The 26,521-nt window shown below is 37.3% G+C and overlaps 1 protein-coding gene across 3 annotated transcripts in view; it reads right to left on the minus strand.

The window, feature by feature from the left end:
- The window catches only part of FMR1 (fragile X messenger ribonucleoprotein 1), a 33,501-nt gene extending 13,788 nt beyond the window's left edge, over nt 1–19,713 (minus strand). For all 3 annotated transcript variants that reach the window (XM_074599969.1, XM_074599970.1, XM_074599968.1), the window contains exons 1-9: nt 19,115–19,713; nt 10,763–10,815; nt 9,613–9,706; nt 8,531–8,602; nt 8,101–8,249; nt 6,890–6,983; nt 6,689–6,805; nt 2,079–2,249; nt 1,917–1,995 (exon numbers count right to left, since the gene is read on the minus strand). In XM_074599969.1, the coding sequence (XP_074456070.1) occupies nt 1,917–1,995; nt 2,079–2,249; nt 6,689–6,805; nt 6,890–6,983; nt 8,101–8,249; nt 8,531–8,602; nt 9,613–9,706; nt 10,763–10,815; nt 19,115–19,165 (880 nt within the window). In that variant the 5' untranslated portion in view covers nt 19,166–19,713. The remainder of the gene's footprint in view (nt 1–1,916; nt 1,996–2,078; nt 2,250–6,688; nt 6,806–6,889; nt 6,984–8,100; nt 8,250–8,530; nt 8,603–9,612; nt 9,707–10,762; nt 10,816–19,114) is intronic.
- Nucleotides 19,714–26,521: the final 6,808 nt, after the last annotated feature.

Genomic DNA, 26,521 nt, shown 5'->3' on the forward strand with positions numbered 1-26,521 from the left:
TTGCCACGTAACCTTTTTCACATGCACATCACTGACATAAAGGCAAAAAATACTGAGTGCATGACAGCTTTTGTTTTGCCAATACAATTAATCCATGAAGAGCAAATTAAACCCCACTTTTAATCACATGGGACATTGTTCCTATTGTTCAAAGCTAAATAATTTTTCATTTTGTGTTTCAATTTTTCTACAAATGAATTTCTAAATCCTACATACTTGCAGAAAACACAACAGAAGATGGCCGGTAAGTTCTTCCTTAATGACAAAGGCTGCCCTGAGAGTCAAAAGCTTCTTCCAAGTACTTTATTGCATTATACATCACTGGCAAATCTAACAGCAGCTTACTAATAAATGTAAAAAAGCCTTGGTAGTGATTTAAAAAAGGCAAGTATGCCAAACAAAAACAAAAAAAGAAAAGGAAAAAAGAAAAACGAGAAAGAAGAAAAAGAAAGACTCTTACACTGGTTGTCCCAATGGAAGAAATAAATCTTTTTAAATATTTGGTTTTAGTTTTAATTCAGCTACATACATAAAAATCTTTAAGAATAATTAAGGACTAGATGCATATATTTTTATCCTATGTTTCAGGTTATAAATTTCCATACAGCCTTTAAAAAAAGCAACACCTTGAGTGGTTTTTTTGGTTTTGTTCAGTTTAAAATTTTTTAAAGGATAACTAAGTAAAAAAAGCTAGATGTTTGCATTTTCTTTAGATAAAAAAAAAAAATCAACATATTAATAATGTAGTAAAAGGAAAGAAGCCTTCTGCCTATTTAAAAGAAATTATTTAGTTTTCTGGCAAATTAATAGAAATTTTAAAAAGCAAATCACCAAACATGGCTTATTTTGGATACAACATATGGTTCAGACAATTTTATATTCTAAAGGATCCAGGCCAAGAAGCAAAGTAGAAATGAAAAACTGCCAAAATCGAAATAACTGCAATTCTAAACAGCAGACAGAAATAAAGAAATTAAAACATCATGTTAAAATAATGATAGCAGCTTATCATTTTTACTAATCACCAGTAGAATTAGGAGGAGTGGGGAAGGGAAAACTACTGTATTTAATTCAGTTCTAGAGCTGCGGTGCCACATTTGTAAGTACTTGTCCCATTGCAGAATTTCATGCTGCTTCAACACCTGCTTTCATATACTGCTTGACAACCTATTAAAATATTTGCTTTTAGTGGTATGTTATATTGTATAGTATTTTCCCTGTTCTTTTCTTGTCTACTGAATTAAGCCATGTATTTTTATGTTGCTTTGTAACATCAAAAGCTCATTAAAAGATTTCCCCACACACACAAGGGCTGCGTGCATTCTTGAGGACTTTTTGTTTTTCGAGTGTTTGATAATGAAAATCTATTAGATTGTCTTTGGATTACTTTCTTGATCATTGGGTACCTTAACTAGGCATTCAGTTCATCCCACAGGGCTGCTTCTAAACAAACTGTATTTCAAATGTAAAAGGGTAGGAAAACACAAATACAAGTCAAAGGAATGATTCAAAATATACTGGGAAAATATGAGACTGCAGATTCAACTGTTGTATAGCTGAACTAATCTCTGGACGTTTTTGGAGGAAGCAACTGAATCCTTTGGCTGAATCCAGAAGCTACTCTACTTTGTATTTAGGCATCAAAACATTCCTTCCAGTTTAAGATATCCCTAAACTGCAAACAAGGAGGTAATTTCTTACCATATACTGAAGGTAAATGTGTCCATAAAAATTCTGCATTGAGCTGGAAAACAAAACAAAAAATCCCCAAACACCCAAACTCTGTACCAACTAGAACCCTTTCGCAAAGGGAACTTCTTCAAATTTTTACCCTGTCACCCTTCTAAAAGTAAAATACAGTTCTCACAAGGCATTTTTCCTTATTATCACACAGTTAGCCTCCAGAATTGACGTACCTACTAAATTTCTTGGGACTTGTATGACATCTTCAGCAAATTCAAGGTAACTTCTTGCCTTTTTCACTGCATCTTGATCCTAAAATAGATAAGATGTATGAGAAATGACATCCATTTTCCCCAAGTTTTTTTTTTTTTGAAAGGCTAAAGAAGGAAACTTACCTCTCCATAAATATGGAATGTGCAAGTATCTTCATCAAGATCAATAGCAGTCACGCCAGGGACTTTTCTGGCTTGCTGAATATTAGCACCATGAGTGCCAATGGCCAAACCCATTAGGTCTTCACGTACAACAAACTGTTCATGAAATCGTGATGCAAGTTGTCTAGAACTCTGAAGAAAAATATAACATTAGCATACTTTGATTTTTAGTACACCGGAGAGAGAAATCAACATAAATTTAGAGCCAATTCTTTAACTGAGTACTTAGCCTACTTTTTATTTTAATTAATCCTTTTAATGCACTTATTTTCACTTCAAAAACAATGAGAAGTCTTCTTCAGAAGTCCTAATATCACCTGTTAAATATTAGCATATTTAGGCTAGCCTCTAGCTGTGCTGACATCTCTGTATTTTGGATTACCACAGAATATCAAGCGTTACTAAGTAAGATGGCATTCATGTAGGTTAGTAAAATATGAGCTGTGTTGATTATTAAAGCAAACCCTATGGATCTCCGAGAAAAAATCTGCACCCAATCAACAGGTAGTGGGAAACAGCACCAACTCAAGCACCGGACACAAAAGTTACATAGAAATAACAATGACTAAAGACTATACTAGTAAAACAACTTTCAATCACATGTTTAAGGCACAGTTACTCTCAAATTGAACACCTGGTGACTGTTTTGCAACTCATCACCTTCGCATGCAACTTCTATGGTGCAACCAAACAATACAAAATGGCTTACAGAATCTTAATGAGGATATTCTATATGAACTAAAATACCAAGAATAAAAAGAAAAACAAAAAAACCCTAACCAACTTTTGGATCTGGAAGAGGATTTTCAAAGTAACTGAAAAAGTAGCACTGAAAACCTGCATAAAACTTGCAAAAAATACACAGAACAGGGACAAAAACCCCAAACAAACTATAACCCCAATGACCAAAGTAAATTTTCTAAAGCAGTCCTGAGCTTCCAAGAGTACTACGTTAGTGAGCTCTGATCTGATGCACAAGTATACACACACATGCCCATACGTAAAATACAATTTCAGTATTTTCTTAGTTGTATAAAGCTTCCACCACACAACAAGCATGCAGAAGAGAGCTGGGAACAGAAGGAAGATTTTGAGAAGTATCTTGTAGTACACTGTGGAGTTCGATGGTGCTGAAAATACTCAAACATGCAGAAAACCTAGACTTTGTCAACAACCATACAATCCTGTATTAGTATGAACAGCCAATCCCAGGTGGCTCAGATTATTAGCATGAACAGGCCTCATGTGTGCAAGGACAAACACCTGGGAAATGCTGAATTGCATGCAGTCCACAACCTGTCAAGCAAGTGGGGAAACTGTTAAAGATAAGTAGCTGCTTTTTTTCAAACACACATTTAAAAAGACTAAAACAATGACTGGTAAGTTTCTCCTACACAGCCTCTTCATACTTTCAAAAAACAGATAGTTTTCTTATAGGATGCTTGTGCTATATATGAAACAGGAATATCACTAAGTTTGGTCACCCTGAGAACTAAAAGAAACATACGGAGAGAAATCAGTAAGGTATAAACATACAGAACAAAATATATATTGTTTAATGACAATGAAGTTGTCGTACATTTAAAGGAAGTTATAGTACTTAAATCCACATAGAAGAGCAGACACAGAATGCGTAAAAAAGTCATTTACCATAGTAAGTAAAATTCGTACATAAAAATGTGGATGCTATCCACAAGAGTCTGAGCATAACAGAACACAGGAAAGCAACAATAGTTTAATACATTAAGGGAAGACAGAGAATTTCCAACTGTGATAATCTATGAAGTGAAATGGAAAGAGTATTTGCAAGGAAAAAAAAAGATAAAGCTATATATTATCTTTTCAGAGCCAAGATATATAACCCTATACGTGTTTCTGCATTGCAATCAAAGCTGTAACTACTGTGAAGACATATACAAGCACATTTTAAATTAGCAGTTTAACCTCAGCAACATGAGACCCCACAGAGGTTGAGAAAACATCAAGAAAGTGTCCATTGTAAGCCCTACTTCATCCCAGCTAAACTGCTACTGTTATCTATCTGACCCACTCCTGCTTAAAGCTGTTGATAAATATCCTGTGCTAAATCACTGTCACAGAGAATTGGCTGTAGATAGTGGGGTAAGCGTCCAAGTGTCATTAAATACTTCATATACTCAGGGAGCTCTATCAAGTACTTTATTAACTAGATTACAGACAACTCGGGAAGCAAACATTCTTTTAAATACTCATAGATTTACATTCTAACAGATAATCCAAATGCTGATTTACTAGTTGGCATTGTTATAGACTGCCACATGAGAGTAGAGAACAGCATGATCAAGTCAATGATCGGTCGTTAACACAGCCATCTATGCTATGTAGGAAACATGAAGCTACATCATCACTGGGGACCTTGGCTATGACAGCCATTTCTCATACTAAAATATCATTGGCTTTTATGTAAATTATGTATTACAAGATGTATTTTATTTAAACATAGGGAATTCCGTATGCTACTTCCCTTCAATAAATGAGTAAGAAACAGCTATGCAAATAATGTATTAATACCTACGTAAGAGGCCATGAATAGAATAAAATGCACTTAGAATAAAATACAAACCAGAATGCAAAAACACACTTGTAAATTCAGGCTTTTTAGTATGTCAAAATAATAACTAAGCCACATCTACTGGGAAAGAGAACACAAACAAAAAAAAATTGGTTATTTTATTGAGGCTCTAAAAGCCACATTTGAGAAGTAGACCCATGCAAGTCAAGAAGCTAATATGCAGAAAAGAAGGCACAAGATATAACAAATGGAAAGAAAAGCACAGCAACAAAAAAGAAGCTGCTCTCCTAATTATGGCTCAGAAAGCAATAAAGGTAAAACATGTAGAAGAAAAAAGTGGCAGATATTTAGAGTTCAGAAAGTAAGACACAAAAAAGAGTTTATTTGATGGAAAAAATGAACTATTAATAATAATGTAGTAGAGCCCGAAGTGTTCACTAAATATTTCTTCTGCAGATGGACATGTGCAGTCTGTTTGTATGTCAGCGTCTCAACAATAAAACTAAAAATCATACTCATTATTGCTAACTGAAGCTTTTCTTTTCGCATTTGGTTGAACTCGATTTTATATGTATTGTAAGTACAGGAAACACAAATGCCAACATGAAAAATAAGAGCCAACTTTTGTCAAGCAAATTATAACCATATATATTTATCTCAAAACCTTCACTTCAGTACTGGTCAGGTAGAAACTAAAGCCCAGTAACAGTTTTCTAGTGAGAACCAATTCTTAAGTCCTTCCCAGCAGCAAAAAGGTTCAGCCTTACAATGACAGCAAGAATACAAGACTTAGATTGGCAAAGGAATCAATGACAACAGCTGCTGCTACATGCATTTGTGGGGGCATGTAAAGAGAATTAGCTCTAAAGAGGCTGTTGTTCTTCCCACCTCCAAAATAATACTTTGCACTTCAAGAGGTAAACTGCCCACACAATTGTCAGTTCTGGAGGAAGACAGAGAAGAATGGATTACTGAAAAGCTACAGTGGGGTGCTCAAGAAGGAACACCAGTGAGAAGAAACCTGTCCTTTCTTGGTCTTGGGAAAAATCAAGACCCAAACAAACTTGGGTTACAGCTCTGAAATATAGAAATCAAAAGACTAAAAAGAGAATAGAAGAACTTCTTGTGACAGTGAGTACACCTACTGGATACAAGAGGCCTGAACTACTAACACCACAGCCCACTTCAAGCCAAAACCAAATCTATGTAACCCTTGGGGTAGGGGTATGAAACTGGCTCTAAAGTAACAGAGCTGGTATACACCTATGTAAAACTGAATTACAGTCATTCGAGTGGTACTTCTAGTTCCTGACATCTAAACAGAAGTTTTCAGAAGTGTTGCTATTTTCTCTGATTTGTAGATAGGAGAAAAACCATGAAGAAATGTTAATTCCACTGTCTAAAGATCCCCTTATTACCTAGGCTACTCTCTCTTCTTTTTCCCATGGACAAGGATGAGTCAAGCTTCTTGCCAGTCAACACCCACTCTCCAGTCACAAGAATATCAGAAGCTCTATCTGCTTTAAGATGATTTCCTAGTATTTTATCTACAAACCCATCCCTTCGTACATCCTACCAACATCAGTCTGACCCCTTCCATCTCTCATTTTCACTGTGTTTTTTTGCAAGATCCAATTCTAGTCCATCTCAGCATCATGCCATATTAACTCCCATCTATTTTTAAAAACAGTAATTCAAAGCTATCGAATATGTGGCACTATTTGTGCAACAATGGCAAGTTATTTTATGCTTCAAACTATAAAAAAATATGTGCATATATATATATTTGTATTTAATCCCACACAAAATCCTGCTGAATAAAATGGGATTGGATAAAATTGAGTTTTTGCAAGAACAGGCCCTTTAACCACAAACTAACTTTATTGGGTTACATCTCCATCTGCCTTCTTCTTAACACCAGAATAGTATCAGTGCATAATAATTACTTTTGCCCCAATGCAAGTCCTACCAGTTAAGAAATGCAAAAGTATTTTTTACTCAGGGAAAACAAACAACATACCTCCAGCTGTTTGCTAGCTTCTTCATTTCTCAGTATCAGGGATAACTTGGTACGAAGACTTCGAAAGTGCATATCAATCAGCATGTTTGCCCGCTTTGTTGTTACATCATTGATTGACTATTAATAAGAAAACACAGTGGTTTACAGATGAACTTTTGAAACAAGCCACTGCCATTGGTATGGTTAGACATTTGTACTTACCAAAATAATAAGCTGGTGGTTTTCAGAATCATATGTTACAGAAAAAGCTCCAACTGCTTTTTTGAAGTCCTTATGTGCAGATTCTTTGGCACACCTAGGAATACAAACACTACAAAGTCAAAAATAATAACTGCTGCATTTATGGTTCACAACCAAAAAGATTAATTTCTTAATACAAAGAATCTAAATAAATACATCCAACTCCTCCCTTTTAATACAGGTGTTATTTTATTCTGTTATCATCCTTTATTATACTCATTTTTCTTTCATTTGTTTTCACATAAGTAGGATTAGAAATATTTCAGAAATTTTCTGTATCTACATTTACGAAATGGCAAACCAGTTAAGCAAAAGTACATTAAAAAGCTATCATTGTTACAATCAGCAAGTTCAACTTTCAAACACACCATGAATCAGTATGATGTGCGACTTCACTGAAACCACTGCAACATTCTAATGACTTATACTCATCTCACACTGTATTTTGCTTCTCCGGGCTTCTTCTGTCCGCTTCCTACTTGGTGAACTTGTGTACTTTAACACTAACTTCAGAAATTCTTAGTTTAACCTGAATTTATAATTTATTCCACACCAGGGCAACAACATGCACCTCAAAAAAGCAGAAAGTAATCTGAAGCTAGAAAAGGGGAGTCAGTATTCATCTGAGTTTGAGAGCTATATTTACATGAGAATGACATGTCCGTGTTCTAGGTGAAAAATAGCTGTTTCTGTATCATATTATGGGAGGCTTGATTATCGCACAAATATTCCCACAGCCATCATCAAAAAACCTTATGCCCTTCAATGTAAGGCACAGTTTTCTTTTGTCATTAAATACCAACTTGCATAGATTGCCAGATACCCTACCAATGAAGGAGTGACCCCTAGAAAATGATCAATAAAATTGACAAAGAATGGATTCAGATTAATTTCTGCACATAACTGAACAGCTGTAAGAATAAAAATCTTAAATGTATACTGCACACAAACCTTAAAAGCCTGAAGAAAGTATTTTCTCCTCCGGGACTAAACTGCGTTTCAAAAATAGTTTTTTCTATTTCTTAAGTATGAGCATGTCCACATCTGGATTTTCTACATTCTTACATGAAAGTTTTAAAAATCAGAGTAGAAGAAGCATCTTTATTCCTTGTCTCAGGCTCAAGAAGTCACCCACATTTTGAAACAAGATATAAAGCAACACTTGTACTTACATTTGCCTTAAATCTTCTGGAACTGCCAGTTTGATTTTATGAAACGTATCTTTTGTTGCGGGTTTATTGGGGTTCACAGATCTCAAACGCTCAATTGTGACAATTTCGTTGTATGTAGCATCACAGGCTGCATATTCTATTACGTAGAACTGATATAAAAATAATAAAATCATCCAAGCCACACATTTTATGACAAGAGTGAGCATTACACTATTAAGTGAAAGGCACTTTTATTAACTGTTCAAGTCACATTTGAACTTTTCAGATTGAGGTTAACAGTAATTGCAACAGCCCTAATCAAGGAATTCTTGGAAAATGAAGAGGGAGAGGTTAAAAACAACGTCCACATCAATATAAAAAAAACAACATAAGAAAAATAAAGTATAAATAAATATTTTAAAAATATATATGTATATATGCATATTCCTACCTCACCCTTTATCATTCTCACTTTAGCCAACCACCAACAGCAGGGTTCTTTTTCATTTGCCCTGGAATAAACCTAAACAAAATACATACGTTACATAGCTGTAGCATTCTTAAAAGACATCACAAAAGCTAACAGTAACTAATAGGATCAGGAACTCTGCTGTAAGAACAAAATCCAGCAAAATACATTGGTACATCAAGCGTCTAATCTAAGCACTACATAGCAAGCATGTAACTGCCGAAACGTCTACTGCAAATACAGGTAGGACAAAATTATGTATGTAAGACCATACAGATATATAAAATTGTACCCAATCTACTGGCATTAGCTGTTCAGTCTTGCATACAGTCAAAAGAGAGACAATTCAGCCTTCTACATCTGTTAATACTTAGTCAACAATATTTCTAATTGTGTGTAAGTCGATGGGGTCCTACCAGGTGGTGGGTGGAAAGGAGAGTACACATATCTACACTTCTTTAGCACATATCTGATATCAGCCACATCCACACCAAAGAAGTTTTGCTGTTTTCTTATCTTTCAAATCAAAATAAACTTAAATAGCACAGAAGCAAAATAAAGGTCTCTTTTTAAAAGTAATTATACAAATCAATTTTATAAAATAAGGAAGTTTTAGGAATGTGCTATATTAAAGCCAGCCTCTATACATATACATAAGAATTTACAGATGCATATATATTTTCCATATTTTATGTACGCACACATTAATGCAAATTATATCATTCATCTTCAAGTTTTGGTAATATAGACATTATTAACTTACAGCTGAATAACTACAGTCCAGTATCTATTTCTAGATTAATTCAGTTCTGATAAAGAACTGATCTATAATCAAAGAAACACTGACGATGTTGGTAAATCAGCATGGAGGTCATGGAACATGGAATTCCAAAACAGCTGTATGGTTTACAACTGTCAAAATAGCTTTTCGATGACATGCTTGACATTGCATTTTATATAGTACCTGGAACCAAAAAAGGTTCCTTCCACTGGCTTGGCTGACATTTTTCACCCTGAGTTCTCTCACTTCTCAAAACAAAATGTTGTTAATGGAGCATACATACCTCTACTTCATCACTTTCGTTTATATCTTTATTATAGCCTGCGGGTGGTGGAAACCTCACATCGTGGAATGGTATTTGTCTCTCTGGTTGCCAGCTACAAATAAAAACACAATGAATGGCCTAAACATATTCATCTTCTTTGTAAATAGAAGTCAGAAACTTTTTCAATCCATTAATTTTATATTTTTAAGTTTTGTGAAGCTTTTTTGTGCATATATGTATTAAAGGTAATGTGATCCAATGTATCTGTAATAAGAAACACACCCAGATGGCCATCAGGCATCTTAAATGAATCCCTGATACTACCTGTGCTGTTTTGAAATCTTCCAGCAGAGGTTTTTACTCTACCTACAGTTGTATGTTTTAACTCCAACACTAAAAACAGAGGTTATAAAATGTTTCATAACATGTTCAGACACTTGCTTCAAAATAAGCCTGTTTCTTCTTTTTCTTTGGTTCTGCTATTCATTATGAAAACTTGATCAGGATTCAGTCTACATACAGTTTTAATTTTCAGTTTCTTTAACAGAGACTGGATGAAATGAGCATGACAAGAAGAGATTATTTTTAAAGAAACTAGAAAACAATTTCCAAAATACAACAAATGATGCCATAACAAAGATTCACAGGAAAAAGCATACAGCAGTGTTATTTCTTTCCGGAAAGAAACGGAATGTAAATTAAATGGCATAATGGAAGTTTCACTTTTTATGCCCTTAAATGATGGGAAACAAACATCGTTTCATTTCTAGCTTAGGAAACTGGTATTTATCACTTATCTATAAAACAAATTTTGTAATAATGTAACCTGCTAAATCTAAAATAAGCCATTCACCTGAGAAAGAGGCAGTCATGGTACCACTGCTGTCTTATTCAAAAATGGGCTGTCATCACATAAATTCAGTAACAACATGTTTATCTTCCCAACAAAACCCATATTACTACAGTTTTGTACTTAAAAATATTTAAACAATTAAAAGTGTTTATACAGAAATGTCACAACAGAGTAAATATCAAACAATTGTAAAACATGCTAGCAGCAAGCTTAAAAATATCTAATAATATAGAGTAGCATCTTGTTAAGTTATATTTAGGTTAATCAAATGCAAGGTTGATACTCTGTCATTTGTAACATCAGCAATAAACTTACTTGTTTTCAAACGCAACTGTTATAGAATCTTCATGCACATCCTTTACAAATGCCTGAGTAGGAAAAAAAGGTATGATTATGGACTGCTTATGGATATTTTAAAAAATAATTTTAAGCCCGTACAACACCTTCCTTTCACGGATATTGATGAAACACAAAATTTAAGTATACTTTCAACTCAAGCCTTTTTAATTTTGCAACAGACTTATATAAAATGCATACTGAAAGCTGATAACCTCCTTGGGTTCATGACTGCTAGCATACTGATACAGACAGAATGCCCGAGCTATACATGGACTCTTCCTACTTTTTCTAAGTAATGGGAGAGGTTATTAACAAATCAGAAGATCATTAGGAACAGTTTTATAAATAAAGTTTGAATTGCTTGATTTTAGAATCACATATTGTGTATTTTGACAGGTATAGAAATGAAATCATGTCAATACACCTTAAAAAAAGATATAAATCTTGTCTCTTCTCTTTTACCTCAAGCTAAGTTTGACTATCGCACTAGCAAAACTCATCTATATCCATTTCAGCAGTTTTTCTCTTATTCACTTCATCACACTTAATTTATGTAGCGCACAAACTTAAGATAAATGCCCTGCAGCCTTCCTTCAGTTTTCTTCTGGGGGATGGAGAGCAGTTCTGCTAAGTTTCCCACGCAACAACCAAGCAGATACAGAACTAAGATTCCGCACTGAGATGGCTTTTCCTGCCTTATGCTAATCAACTGACTGACCTTTCATCAATTTTCAACTTAAAGCCCAAACATTCTCCCCCATCTACAGAACAGCAAGATCAATACTCAAAGAACTTCAGGATTTACCAATGAAAATATTTTTCATAGCCTCAAATAATGGATGGAGGTTACAGGGAAACCAGGGATGAAAACACTGGGGTTTTGGGTTTTTTTGTTTCTTTCTTTCAAAAATATCTCTAAGAACTTCTGAAACAGATGAACATTGGTGAAGTGCTGAGCATTCCACTAACATTTATCCATATATAGTATCTCCTTGCAAGGTACATACCTAAAAGCCCATGAGCAAGACTGAATGTAAGAGTTTGTTCTACCAATTGAGATCCGTCTTAGTAGATCAAAAAATTTGCAGTAAATTGAAAATAATTCAGCAGGAACTACCGCTTCTGAAGAAGAATTAGTTAATGAACTGTGGAACTTTTCATTCTCCTTGCATTTTAAGTTTCCAAGACAAGAACATCTCATATCTCTTATGAGAAGGTAAGAGTTTCTTTCTCATATGGAATCTAAATGGTTTAAAAAAATTCTTCTGATATTTTTCCTTTACAAAGTATTCCAAATTATTTCATGAGTTGCAGCAGTACCTCAGTATCAAAGAACAGCAATATCTGATGATTGATACATAGCTCCAAAAATCGGTTATATTAAAATTAAGCAGTAGATGCGCGCAAGTGTCATTACTCAGAGACATTCTGTGCAAGAAAGAAGTGCAATGCTAGTTAATAATCTGAAAATAACTAATGCCACCTTGAATAGAAGTCAAAGCAAAGCCACAATGACAATAGCAAAATATGGTTTTATACTTTGCTCACCTCTCAATACTATAAGAATAAGGTTACCAGAAAAAGTTTATTATTGCTGGCAACCAAAGGAGATTTAAAAGAGTCTCTAATAGTATTTACATAATTGCATATCTCAGAATTCCAAGATTTTCCTTGCAACGGGATTACAAGCATAGCTGATACATTTTAATGACATGATACAAAACAGATTTAAGACCACATCTCAGTATCATGTTGACAGTAGTACAGAAGTGCTATTTACATAAAGAGGCAACAGAACTCCCTGTTGATCATTATGGATACTGAACATTGATCTGATGTTTCTTATTGCTGTTTCTTCTCTAAGAAAATTCCAGAACTGGGTATGTATTCGACAAATACTATGGTAGTCCTGACTCATTCCACAACATTACATGCATCACCTTTAAAGGCTCCACCCACATTTCTTCCAATGTTTGTCACGTGCAGCTCTGAAGCACCTATTCTTATAGACATAGGAGAAATGGGTGCCTTTAATACCTGAAAAATACTGTAATCCCTACCAAGTATTTGGTATGACTCCTACACATCACAGACTGGAAAAGGATAGGACTTAGTATTATTAGTAACACTTGAGTATGCAACAGCAGAGAGTTTATAAAGCAAATCCAGCAGAAATGACACCAAGAACACTTAATAGCCTTGGGGAAAACAGGTAAGAGTAACACAAGTCAATGCCCTCAGAAAGGATTTGTTGATATTTTATTTTCTTAAATTCATAAAACAGCAGAAAATCACTTCTCCTGCTATGAAAGACACTTTTGGAGAACTCATCTCTCTAGTGATGAAAACACCAAAATATGCTCTAAATAGCACTCTGTAAAATTACAGGAAATGACAGAAAAATACCCAAGCAGAGCAGTAAAGAGCAAGACTACATCTCATATTCAGATCTGATAGCTTATAACATCCAAGTCATCTTGAGTAGAACCCTAGTCACCTACATCATTCTAGAGTATTAGAATATGCTCTCCTGTTTAAGCTCTCCTTAAACAGGTCTTCAACATTGCTTTGGTCACAAACCAGGAACACTGAGGATAACTGTTGACCATACACAGGTAGCATGAATACAGACATTGCTATTGAAAATTATAAAATTGAGAATGTCTTTAGTTTATACCAATTTCAGAAGACTCAACTACAGAAACATATGGAATACATAGTTTTCACTCCAGCATGGTCAAAAAAGTTGATGTCATAACAGTTTGCCTTTTAATTTCCAGCCTTGCAACATTACAAAAATTAATTGTAATGAATTTTTAATTAATTACAAAGTGAATGATGCCTTGCCAAACCTCTGTTTTCAAATATGCAATATGTACACTTCTGCCTACCTCCATGTGAGATTTATGCTCAAAAAAAAAACCCAAACAATTAACCAGACAAAAATATATTAATAGCTTAAATATTTGGTTGTTTAATCCCAGCTACCCATAGGAAGGTGGTTTTCCTTGTTCTTGAGTTTCTTGTGACACAGAAAAATATCAAATCTACTTATCACACCAGTTTTTCATAGTCTGTATCATAGCATTATGACAATTTCCCTCTGATATAAATATTTAAACATATATGTACTAAGTAAAATGTATTTGGATGCTACAGCACTATATATTTGTACACTTCTAAGTACAAATAGAAATGTTTTGAAACATTTCTAAGTTTCCCTAAAAATAATTAATACTTAACCATTAACACCTTTGGAAAACCAAAGTTAAAGCTTATCAGAACTGATTGGTTTTCTTTATTCTGAGGTACGTGTAAAATTATATACAATGCTAAAGAGAAACAAGACCTTTAACATCAAAAGCCAAGTTCACAGATACAAGACAAGTCAGCCCCAGATGTGAGTAAAGGCAGAGAAGAGGTACTGATTTCACACAAAGTATCACGAAAGTACAATAAGCATTCATCAGTCTTTTTTCAAATAAAGCCTGTAAGTCAGGCATGGAAATTCAAACATAAAGGTGCATATACATGAGTTTGAAATGCACACCCAAGATGGGACAGAACATTGGCTACTATGAATGTGAACACATAAATGAAAAGCATTAAAAATATAGTGAAACTAGATGGAAATGAGGGAAGAGGACAGTGAAAGAGTACAGTATCTGGGATATCACTATCACTAATAGCAGTGATACCAAATAAGAGTACATGAAAAGAAACCAGAATTGGTGAAAAAGGTTTACTTTCACTTCTGTGAACAGAAGCACATTTTACAACAGCTAAGGTTAATTATTCTTCCCTAATATGGGGAAAAAAAAAATCAACTGTAAGTTTTCTACACCAAATTTGACTTTCAGTCACATAAACCATTAACATTTCTCTCCATGTTTCAGACATAATTAAGTAAAAGTTTACAATCCAACATTGACATGTCATGGCATTTCTCAAACTCATGACCATTCACATTCTAAGAAGGGTGATATGCTGAAGATATGGTCTAAATCTTACAAATTATTTGATACAAAATAAGAATTATTTGAAACATCAATGTATTTGTTATTTTTGTGCTAAATGGTATGACAGACACTTCAAAGGAACAAACAGAGGCTCTAGCTGCCATGAAGTTTTGTTGCTTTTTTTAAAAGTCTGCTCACATCATCAGAAGTTGGCATTGTCAACCATTTTAATAAATGAGGATAATTAACTGTAAAGAGTTAAAGTAGGGAAAATACGCTTTTTAAGATTAAAAAAAATGCTATGTTGATACAAATGTGCATCTACTGTCTGCCTAACAGTTCTGTAACATTTCATACCTGTTGGAAGGAGAAAGTCAAAAGGGAACTCACGTGACTAATCAAGTCTGAGAAATGCAGGCCATACAAAGAAACAGAATAGGGAAAGAAGAAGTCACAGAAATGGTAAGCGAACAAGGGAAAAGGGTATGGGCTATCATCCTCAGAAGGACTGAGTATACAGGCTTGTGAACAAATTAGACAAAGAGATTGGAGATATCTGCTGAGGGTATGTCTGTATGGGACACTGAAAGAAAAAAAAATTTGATACAGAATGCAATAGGAGGCCAAAGAAACAGTTGTTAATGATGAGACCTGAAATAATAAAGAACTAAAAAGAGACGCATGATTTTGTCAATTGTAGCTTCAACAAAAAAATGTGAAATATCTATAAAGCCAAGGAAACAATGGCAAAGTGCTGAAAGTACTGGGATAAAAAGTGGAAGATTTTTAACAAGGCTTTAGAGCAAGAAGTGGCAAAAATAGGTTACAGGCAACATATAGATGTTAACAGCAAACATCATTCCAAAACTATCTGCCTTGTAAACAGGATGCTTTCCATCTTTAGCAGATGATACAAGACAGAATCACTCCCCCAACTAGAAAAGAAAAATCAATCCCATGCTGAAAAGGCATCCAGCACATCCTCTTTTAGAAGGAAATAACACGTAAAGCTAGTCCCAGAAAAATTAGACAAAGGACTGTCTAGTAGTCCTCTGAGAATGAGGTAAGAACTTCAAAACCCAGTTTACTACACCTATACATGAAAGGACATGAAAAGATATGCCCTAATAGCATACATCTTCAAGATTTAGTTACTTAGCTGTGAGCTGCAAAAAGGCAGTTCCCTCCTCTTAGAATTCACAGTCCTGGTGGTTTGTTGGACCAGTCTTCTTAAAATAAATCAGTGAATCTAATATTTTCTTTCCAAGGATTCTGGGCCCAGCAACATACCAAGTCATGACTAAGCATCTTCTACGTACTAGGTTGTCAATTATCCCTGAATCATGCTCATTGATTGCACTGCACTTTCCATGGAATAATTCATCTTAACCAAGGAGAAAAAAATTCATGAAAGTATGAAGCATTCACCAAGTGGTATTTTAATTTCATTCAGACAGAACTAGCCTCCACTACAGCGATCACATCAACACACTCCAGCACTCTGTGAAACGTAGTGCACCTGACCAGTATGAAATTTTAATTCAAATCTTCCATTTGAGTATGAATGCCTCCTCAAACCACCTCCCATGTTTTGTGCGGAACATGATCCCTCCAGATGTATCTCAGAATGCGTTCTGGATCAAGTCTCTCATAGGTAATACAAGCAGAGAAAAGACTGGTTCGTTACTCTCAGTAGGGCTTAGGTGACAATTAGGCACCAGTTTTGTACTGTCAAGATCAAGATGCTGCTGGGTACACTCAGAAATGAAACTAAGTGCTTCAGGACTTAGTTTCACACATAGTTGAACACATAAGGTGTTCAAAGACTGCTACAAGGAGTCTATGAAAACCTGAAGTGGCAATAAGGCGCCTACTTGTGCCACTTAGTGCCTTCATGCTCTAGCAGCCTCATATTCCTCTCCTCTATGTCTTAATATCAAGATACAGGTGTATTTTTCCAAAACATTTACATATTCTGATGAAGATCTTCAGAACAATTCAAAGCCAAAGAAATGATCACAAGTTATCAGTAAACCATGAGATTGAATAAAAGAATTGTTTTCCTTTTGATTTGTTTGCAGTGTTACTGTTGTAAAATATCTCTCAGGAGGCTGCTTAAAGAAACTTTTTGAATGAAAAAAATAAAATCACCTTGCAATTAAATCTGCACTTGACATCATCACACACTTCTTGTTATGCTGGGTCAACCAATTCATTTTATAAGCAAATTCCCCATCTGCAAAACGGGCATAAAACTCACAAGGAAACATTTAGATAAATTACTTAATAACTGAGTGATACTCAGACTTCACGATTAAATAAAAAATGGTACCTACAATTCAAGTAATTCAGGGTAGAGGAAAATTGCTGATTTAGTGAACATTATTGCATGGGGGTTGTGGGTTTTTTTTTAGTTAAAAGAAGTTGTTGCATTTATCTTAAGTGTGATGCTCCATCTAGACAGGTAATACAAGTGAAGACCAATAATCTGTGTGCCCTATTTGTTCCCTTAGAAAATTTAACCAAGTCCTCTTGATAAGAGATTAAGAGGAGAAAAAATTTTCTACGTTAAATTTCTAAAACTTAAAAGGCAAAAATAATATGCAACTTGGAGGCAATGTCTGTGCTGTAGACTAAATCATGCTTCACGAATGAGCTCCCATGAACATATGCTCAAATGAAATTTTCACCTAAACTACAACCACCAATGTCGTTATGTTATGGACAGAAGAGGAACAGGACATTATGTCAAAATTGAAAAAAAAAAAGTTACAGAAGCTTTCGATTCTCCCAGATTTCTTGATAATATTTGTCACTAAAGAACGCACAATGTCATTTTTATCATCATCTGTTTTGCATGATTGTGTAAATCTCTCATATAATTTAATGAAAACCTCTTTAAAAGTTCTCTTATGCAAAATGTTTATGCCTTCTGTTTCTTTCTGAGGGAATAATGTATCTTTAAAAAATGTAAAACTGATTTTTGGAAGTGCCAAATAATTTAATTCCAGGAAGCAATATAAAGATCTAGGACTTTGGCTGCAACACTACAAACCCACAGGATGCTTACTTACCATATTTACAGACTTGTTTCATACATACTTTTTTTAAAAAAAGGTATTATTTTCAGAATAAGATACTACCACATGTATTTTAAAAATAAGCTTTTAAGAGGTCTTTTTTTCTTAGAAACACTCAGAGCTGTTGGAACTGTATCATTTGGATATCAACCTGCCCTACCACACTACCATCAGAGTGTGAAATTCTACCTGTTCCTTCATTGCTAACATAAATATTGGATGTCGCACAATAACTAGGCCCAATTTTTAAAGTACTAGGAACATTTAAATGATGGTAGACTTGCAGAAACTGATCCATCACTGTTTCCGGTATGCTGATAACACATCAATGATAGTAGGCCCAAACCCACTGTGTCCAAATTTTATTTTTCTGGGAATAGAGTAAACCCACAAATTACACCCTATTAATATGCTGATTAATACTGCCTAACTCTCGTAAAGCCAAAGCAATACTACATAGTACTAATAAAAATATTAAGTACTCAGCATATATGTTCAAGGCTCAGTGATGGCTTTATTCAGCACCAGCACAAGGGCTTAGAAACAAACATGGAATGCCATTAAGTAGTTTCAGTAAGACATACATTTGATAATTAAACGTATTTAGCAACTCAGCATATATATATTTGGTCAAGCAATGCTCTCCTTAATATCAGCAGGCAGTGTCTCCTGCCATGGCATTAAGAGCAGGAATCCACGACAGCATTTTATCATGACCGTGTATTTAACGAGCTCCCCCCCTCCTCCTCCCCCGCCTTGAACGCCGTGCACTAGCAGTGCAGCTCTCCTAGAAACCTAGAGAGCGAGAAAGACTTTCCTTAAGTAGCGACAAAAGCTGAGGATTTAGCAATTAACGCCCCATCCCCAGCCCTGATCCTCGCCTCAGCGCCCGGGAGACGGCGGCCCGGGGCTCTCCCCGCCGCCTCCCGCACGCCGAGGGCCTCCCCTTCCCACAATAGGGGGAAGGCCCAAGGCCTCCTCGGGCGCCGGGGCCCTCTCTCGTCTTCCCTCTCGCCCTCCTCCGCAGGCCTGCAGTCCATTCAGCCCCGGAGCGGCTCCCCTTACCCCGAGGGCCCGGCTCCCTCTCCCCACACACCGAGGGGGACCCGCCGAGGCTTCCCACCCTGCCCCGCTCTCCCTCCTCCTCCTCTCCTTCCTGCCCCGGGGCCTCCGCTTTCCCTCAGCGCGGGGAGGAGGAGCCGCCACCGCCGCCGCCTCCTCCTCCTCCCGTCCCAGACCCCACTCCCTCCCCTGAGGCCCAGCCCGACCCAGCCGCCAGCACCCGGTACCTTGTAGAAGGCCCCGTTGGAGCCCCGCACCTCCACCACCAGCTCCTCCATGTTGTGCGGCGGCGGCTCGGTGCGGGAGACCCAGGCCCGGCGCCTCCTCCCTTCCCTTTCTCTCTCTCGGCGCAGGCGGGGGAGGCGGCGGTGGCGGAGGAGGGTGTGTGTCTGTGTGTGTGTGCCGGGGCGGGGGAGGGGAAGGGGGATCTCGGTTCAGGCCGAGCCCGCGGGGGTGGGGCGGCGCCGGGGGCGGAGGGGCGGGACGCGGCGCGTGGGGGGGGGGGGGCGCTGCGCGTGAGGCTTCGCTCCGCGCGCTCGGCCCTCCCGGAAATGAAAGCGAAACGGTCACCGCCGGGCGGCGCGCGCGCGGAACAAGAAGCGGGGGGGGGGGGGGGGGGGGCGCGCGCCCGTTTCGAATGTAAACGCTAAACCCGCGGTCACGTGACGGGCCGCGGCCGGCACGCGCGCCGCTCGCTCGCTCGCCCCTCCGCCTAACGGCCGGGGTGCGCGCGCGCGTGCGCGAGGCCGCAGCCGGGCAACGGAACCCGGCAGTTGAGACCGAGGTCCCGCCTCACCTCCTCCCCGCTTCCTCCGGCGCGCGCCTTGACTGACTGCCCCGCTGGCCAATCAGATTGCGCGCCGCGCGGTGTGACCTGCGCGGGGGGGGCGGAGCTCGGAGCGCGCGGTCTGCTCGGGGGGGCCGGGGGGGATTCCATGTCCTTATGGCGGCCTCACCGGGCTGAGGGGAGGGAGTCAAACAGGGCTGGTCACGGCTGTCGGGAGCCGTGATGTCGGAGGGGCCCCGGGAGGGGTGGCGGGAGTGATGGGGCCGAGCCATCGCGGGGTCTTCGGGGATGGGGAGGGGCGGGAGGGGGAGGCCCGGGCCTGCGGGGACGCTGACAGAGATGGCTGCCGCCGCGGGGGGGAGCGGGCCCAATTATGGTAGTGGGCTCTGCCCCCACCACCACTGTTATGGTCAAGAGTGAAGGATAAAACGTGAATTGTTGTGGCAGGTTTTACCGAGCTGTGAACTCGCGAGCGGCCTGGCTGTTGTTATGCCAGAGACCTAAATGCTTTAGCATGAACAGACCTGTCGGCCTGGAAGGTTGAGGTGCTGTTCCGTCTAACATGGGACAGTTAAGCTTCATTCAGCAAACTAACAAGTCCACCGTGTAACACATACTGTTGTTTTAGCTGAGTTTAAATACTCACAGACATTTCAACTCAATTTTTCTGTCAGCAAAGTGTAATGCTGCATACAGTTCACCATAGAACCTGGTGGTGAATATTTTAAAAGCTGTTGTGTGCCTGATGGAGCATTTGCAACTGAAAGTAATGCTGGCACAAAAGCTGCTTGTTCAGCCTTTCGTTTGACCTGCACAAACATTAACATGATCTTCCCATGTGGGTTTTTTTTTGCTACTAACTACAAAGAATAAGAGAAGAAATAAAATAGTTCTGTTACCCTCAAAAATCACACTTATAATGCATTACCATGGCTGTGATTTCTCTGAGTGTGTGATGCTCTCCTTACATAGGTCATGGGTTGAAATTCTGCATCTACGGATGAATTTTCAAACTCTTCAACTACGATTTTATCTTTCCTTTTTTTTTTTTTAAACATTATTGTGTTTCAAACCTTGCAAATTAGTGTTTTGCAGTATGCAGCATTTACCATTTAAGCTGTGAAAGGGTGCATGGTATTTCTTGTTAGCCACCAAAACTTTTCCTCTCCGTTTATTTTTTTAACGCGGGGCACTGAGAGTTGCCTGTAGCAATCCCTGTATACTGTCTGTTCACCTGTTTATTGTGGTGTTTATGGTACGCATTCACAGCGTTGAAGTAAAATTTGATAGTATGATTGCTATGCAATGTACCTTGAAGGGAAGGTGTTTGATTCTCTTTTCATCATATTTGGATACTCTTTTCAGCAAATTCTTGAGTACGGTGAAGGGTCAATTCAATTTAGTGATTCAGTTAAACAGCCTGCTGTGCTCCTCAAACAGGCAGTCACGGACTGACTTGCTTGGGGGTGGCAGAGGGTCCAAGAGCACTGAAAGAGGAAAAATTTAAAGACGAGGAGCAATGACACAAGAGTTGTGTGTGAATAAAAACACACCAGAGATTATATCCTACAAAGTCTCCATAAAGAAATCTAGGTAAAATAGACCTCTCTTGTGATTTGTTCATGTTAGAAATACGTTTTTAAAAACTAGAAACCATACAAATGGTTCAACTCAAAATGTCAACAGTCTGCCAGGAGAGATGATGGCCAGCTCTAAAACAAAGTTAGATGAAGGGTTGGGTTGTTTTTTTTTTTATTCATTGTTTATTATTCACTTGTTAATAAGACAGGCTACTGTCACGCAGCCAGATTATGTCTGAGCAGACAGAATAGAAAGGTGTGTAATTTAGCTCTCAGTTCCAGTGATGATTTCACCACTTCCCCAAAGCTAAAAGCTGCTGTACTGTATAATCTTCCCTAATGCTTAACTTAATTTTTCCTTGCCATTGCTTAAATTCAACACTTTTTATTTTGTCCCGACTAGTGAATGTTCTAATCCTTGCCTACTTAATGAGAGAATTTATATATTTCTAGAGTGCGCTCTAGTTTTTCTGCTGATTGACTCATAACCTTTCCTCTTATTTTCCAAATTACATATTGTTTTTTCTATTTTACTTTGAACTATCTTCAGACTGAACTGTCTATCCATTCTGAAATGTATTCACTAATTAAGTAACTAGTTCTTATGTAGACTTAGATAATTTTAAATATATCTATATTTCGAATGCAGTGACACTATAAAAATACATCTCAGAAATTCCATTAAAGTCTTTTAATATTAAAGGTAAAATATTGCTTCATTCAAATGTTAGGCTTCACTTATATATAATCTCAGTGTTCGGTTACACTATGCAGTGGCTGTGGGATTATAATTCAACCACAATTCCCCACCCCTCAACTCCCCCTGAATTCTTTCATATTCCCCAACAATCTCAACTCACCTGTTCTGAGTCTTGGATTTAGTCCTATGGATGCTCAGTGCATCTGTTTCTTACTCAGATGTACATTATTTGGTGTTTGCAGGCTGATCTGCTAACTGGAAGGTATTTCAGGCACTCTGCATTTGGAATACCTCTTTTCATCTTCAAAATAATTTAAAAGACAAACAACTTTGACTTTTATTCACTAGCAGATTTACTCAAATGCTTTCTTAAATGTTTGTAGAGGATATAAGAAAAAGGTCTCCTCACATCTTGTCTTCTTTAGGAAAGCTGAAGGACAGAAAGCTATGGTAAATGGCACTCCGCAGGGCATATCAGAATCCTGGATCCTTGAGCATTGGTACCAGTTTAGCTAATAATCCCTTGGATGTGTGTTTTAGGTGTTACAGTTCTTTGTCTATTGATCTTCACCACAAAATGCTGGCTTTGATTCAGTACATTGGAGGAGTTAGGCATTTAAAATGTAGCCATCAACACCAGCGTTTCAGAACAATAGCAACAATCAAACAATCGGAGACTTTCCCAGCATCATGAATTGCTCATTAATTGATTTGTGAGAGACCCTTCGTATAGACACTGGGATAAGAGTAACAGGAACAACTGAGTCTTTTTCCCACCTTGTGCTATTTACCTTAAGGCTTGGTTAGGGACTACAAAGAAGAGTTACTCATGAAACATTCTGTTTAAAAGATGGTAATCCGATTAACTGCCAAAGTCTCTTAATGGAATTTTATACAGTTCTTATTTACACATCCATTTTGGGCTTCAGCTTAGTCTTGCTGAGGTTCATGGAGAGTTTAATTCAACTGTTCAAATTTTTATCTGCTGGTTTTCCTTGTGCATCACTTCAGACAGGAGCCTCTCCTGGATGACTTCTTTTCCGCTAAGTTATGGTTTTCAGTATGCCACGCAGGGGATATTTAGACTCTGTATTTCCATCTAAGCCTGGTAGTCGCAATATATGTATCTTATTTATGACACTGTATTTGATACTGATAAAAAAAAGACTTTGCGTTCATCTGAGATGCATAGGATTTTGAGTTATTTCAATTACACTGAACAGTTCAGACTGTTGTCTTGTCGGTTTATAGCTGTAGCCAAAAGATTCAGAGGGCAAGAGACTATCACACTAGTTTAAAGGTGGTCAGATGCTCTTTTCTTGTTTGTTTACAATGTAGTCTCAATAAAGTGCCTTTCGGTGATCTAACTGAAATGGTGATGTTATAATAACCAGATCAGCAATGGGAAGAAGCAGTTACAATCAATAGAGATATAAAGATGAAAAACTTCTTAGACAAGGTTGCTTTATGATTAATCAATAATAGCTGAAGGTTGAGTATAACCAAAGTATTGCAGTTTTATTAGCTTGTCCTTGACTAAAGCGATACCCAGAAATGACGTATATCCGAATCCGGGTGTAGACCAGCAGCTATTTCCAGAACTTGGGAAGACAAGCTGAACTAAACCAGGGAAGATTTGCAAGTGTTACTCTGTGCGTACAAGGAATCACATTATGCTGTCCCTGTTCATTCATGTGAACTTTATCTGGGAGTCCCAATAAAATATTCTAAAAGGTAATGTTCACATGGAGAGGCAATGAAAGTATAACTATTACAAAAAGACAAACCCAAATATTGTAAAATGATTAAAACCAAAAATCCTTCATTACGTGTATTAGACTGGTGGGTAATCTACTTTGATCTTGTAAAAATATATTAGTGAGAACAGCCAACTAACCTCTATTGATTTTCTATCATAATTACTTAAGATGACCTTTGATTAACTTGACTGTTTCTCTGTTCCCTTTATAAGTCATTACTCCACCTTCTCCTCCTCTGGATGTATAGTTTTCTGTATAGTAAGTTCAGAATAGGTAGGCATCCACGGTTCGTTTTGCCACAGATTATACTTTAGTGCAGATATATGTTTTCACTCGTGGTTTTCAGTTTCTACAGTATACTGTATCTTCCTGACCTGAATATGGAAGGAGGCCTGAGGGATTTAAGTCTACTTTGTGCCTGCAGTACAGAAGCTTCACAGTTTCACAGAGAAGAGCCAAAGAAGTAAACACTGGAATCTAAACTTCAGAAGGTTATTAAACTATATAACTTACAAAAATACAGTCTTCTAAAAATATGTATTTTTAAAATACTGTCTGCTAACTATCAAGCTCTAGCTCAGTTTGGTCATCCAAAAACTGTTGTTGTCATTCAACTCACCTGTGAAATAAATGTCTTTGTGGGTGATCTCTTTCTTGTTTGCTCCATGTTGTGTTATTTTTTGGAATAATGGTTCTCATTTAAAATTAATAGTAATTTCTGCATTCCTCTAGAGCAATATCCGTATATCCTGTTGTTGTTGGTCTACAACTCTCACTAACACATTGCCTTTTTTCTTTTTGAATATCAGTAGTGAATTTGAAAACACACCATGTAGTGTTTTGCTGCTTAATTATTCAGTTTCATCTCCCACTCATGAGTTTTTATCCATTTCTCTTGTAACCCCAGAAATGCATTTATTAGTATATTAAGCCTGCATGTGTTGTTTCGTCTGCAGAAGTATATTGGTATTGTAAACAGTGCATGTAACAGGTGACACTTGCATTCATGTGTAAAACTGCACATTAGTTTATTTAGCTAATTTTTTTTATTAATCATTAACCAAATTGCATTTGTGCAAAGTGAAAAATTTCCCTGAATTATGTGAGTCTTGAAAATTAATGAATTCAAACAGAAAAAAGCTACAGAAAACTTGGAGTACAACTGTTTAGAATGCAACCGGAGAGAAATGCTCTATTCTTTTCATGTGGTCGGGCAGCATTCGTAACCATAAACATAGAGATGCTCCCCTACAGTGTGCATGCTGGGTGGCTGTGTATGAATACTGTGTGGTAATCCATACAGTCGTCCTCATTTCAGGTGAGTGAGTTTTAGTATGAACATAGAGCACTTCTTAAATAATAATTTATATCTACAGAAGATGTAAACCTTGATATTCCACGATCTTCATGAGTACGGGCATTAATGTTGACATTTAGAAAAGAAAAGATTGGTGCATTAGGAGTTAACTCTCCAGGGGTGGCTTTTGTTCATAGGATTAAGAATCACATCCAAAAGTTACTGGCGTCAAAATGGCTGTGATTCACTTGACCATCTTGAGAGTGGGGCAAGTACAGCCCTACATTCCAGTGGCCAGCAGAACTTTAGATAACAATTCAGATGAAGACACTGTAGACATCTACACTTAGATGAATTCCACATTATGAGCTTTTATTGAGGTTTCAACCAGTTCCTGCATATTGGGCAGTATTCATCAGCGTCAATGCCAAAGGTAGAACTCATGAGCTTATAAGGTGTGCTTCTCCACTCAATCTGGAACATAAAGTTATTTGTACAATAAATAAGAAATTTCTAGAATATTTCATATCTAATTCTCTAACACAGAATGCAAGCCTGTTTTTCTAGCCCCCGTGGTAACTCAACTGAGCAGTCACCAGGCAGTGATTTTAGCAGTGCGTTCGTTTTGGTGTGCGTATGAGCAGGATGCTGCAACACTGGAGCCAGTACAGAGACTTACGGAGGTTGATTACTGCCTCGTTTGAACATACGGCAGGTTTTGCTGAGGTTAATCTGAGAATATCACATGATTCTTCCCAATCCATAGCAGAATTCCCAGTGATGTTGGGCAGCAATAGGTCTATATTTCAAAGGCTATATATGCTAGTACATTTATATGGCTTTAACATTATTTGTATTGACCCTGATGGGGAGTGCTGTGGAAGTACTATGTAAAATGTCACAATCCTGACAGACTGTGATATTTAACTTCCTATTACAAGCATATAGAACTGAAAAGATTTATATTTGCCACTAAATTGTTATAGAAAACAATGCTGTAATCTTATACTGTGGCAACGGGTGAATAGTGCGAAAAAAACAAAAAGCAAAGAAAGAAATCATCCTGAAATTTTTTCTTTTAGTCCTGCTTTCTGGTTTCCTTTTTTTTCAGCTAACAGCTGACATTTTTCTTTCAATAGCTAACGTTTTATCCTTTGCTAGTCTGAAAAAGTCTTTGACATACCATTTATAGGTTTATATCCTGGACATATTTGGCATAGCTATACTTCTATCTTTTTTTTTTCCTGTGGGTTTCAAAAATCACTTAATATTAACTTGCATTTTCTGTAGCTTCACAAACCGCAGAAAATAGTGTTTGAAGACAGATCTGTTTAAAGATTGCCTGGACACCACAAAGATTTTAAGTGCAATTATTAAATCTTACCACAAGAGGACCCCCAAAGACAATTTGTCTTCTAGGATGGAAAAGGAGATGATACAAATTTGTCTTCAGAATACTGATGTATGCCATACATTAATCATGCTTTAAGATAGCTTATACATTTCACTG

Source organism: Larus michahellis, chromosome 9, assembly GCF_964199755.1.
Source record: "Larus michahellis chromosome 9, bLarMic1.1, whole genome shotgun sequence".
In the NCBI taxonomy this organism is placed as follows: domain Eukaryota; kingdom Metazoa; phylum Chordata; class Aves; order Charadriiformes; family Laridae; genus Larus; species Larus michahellis.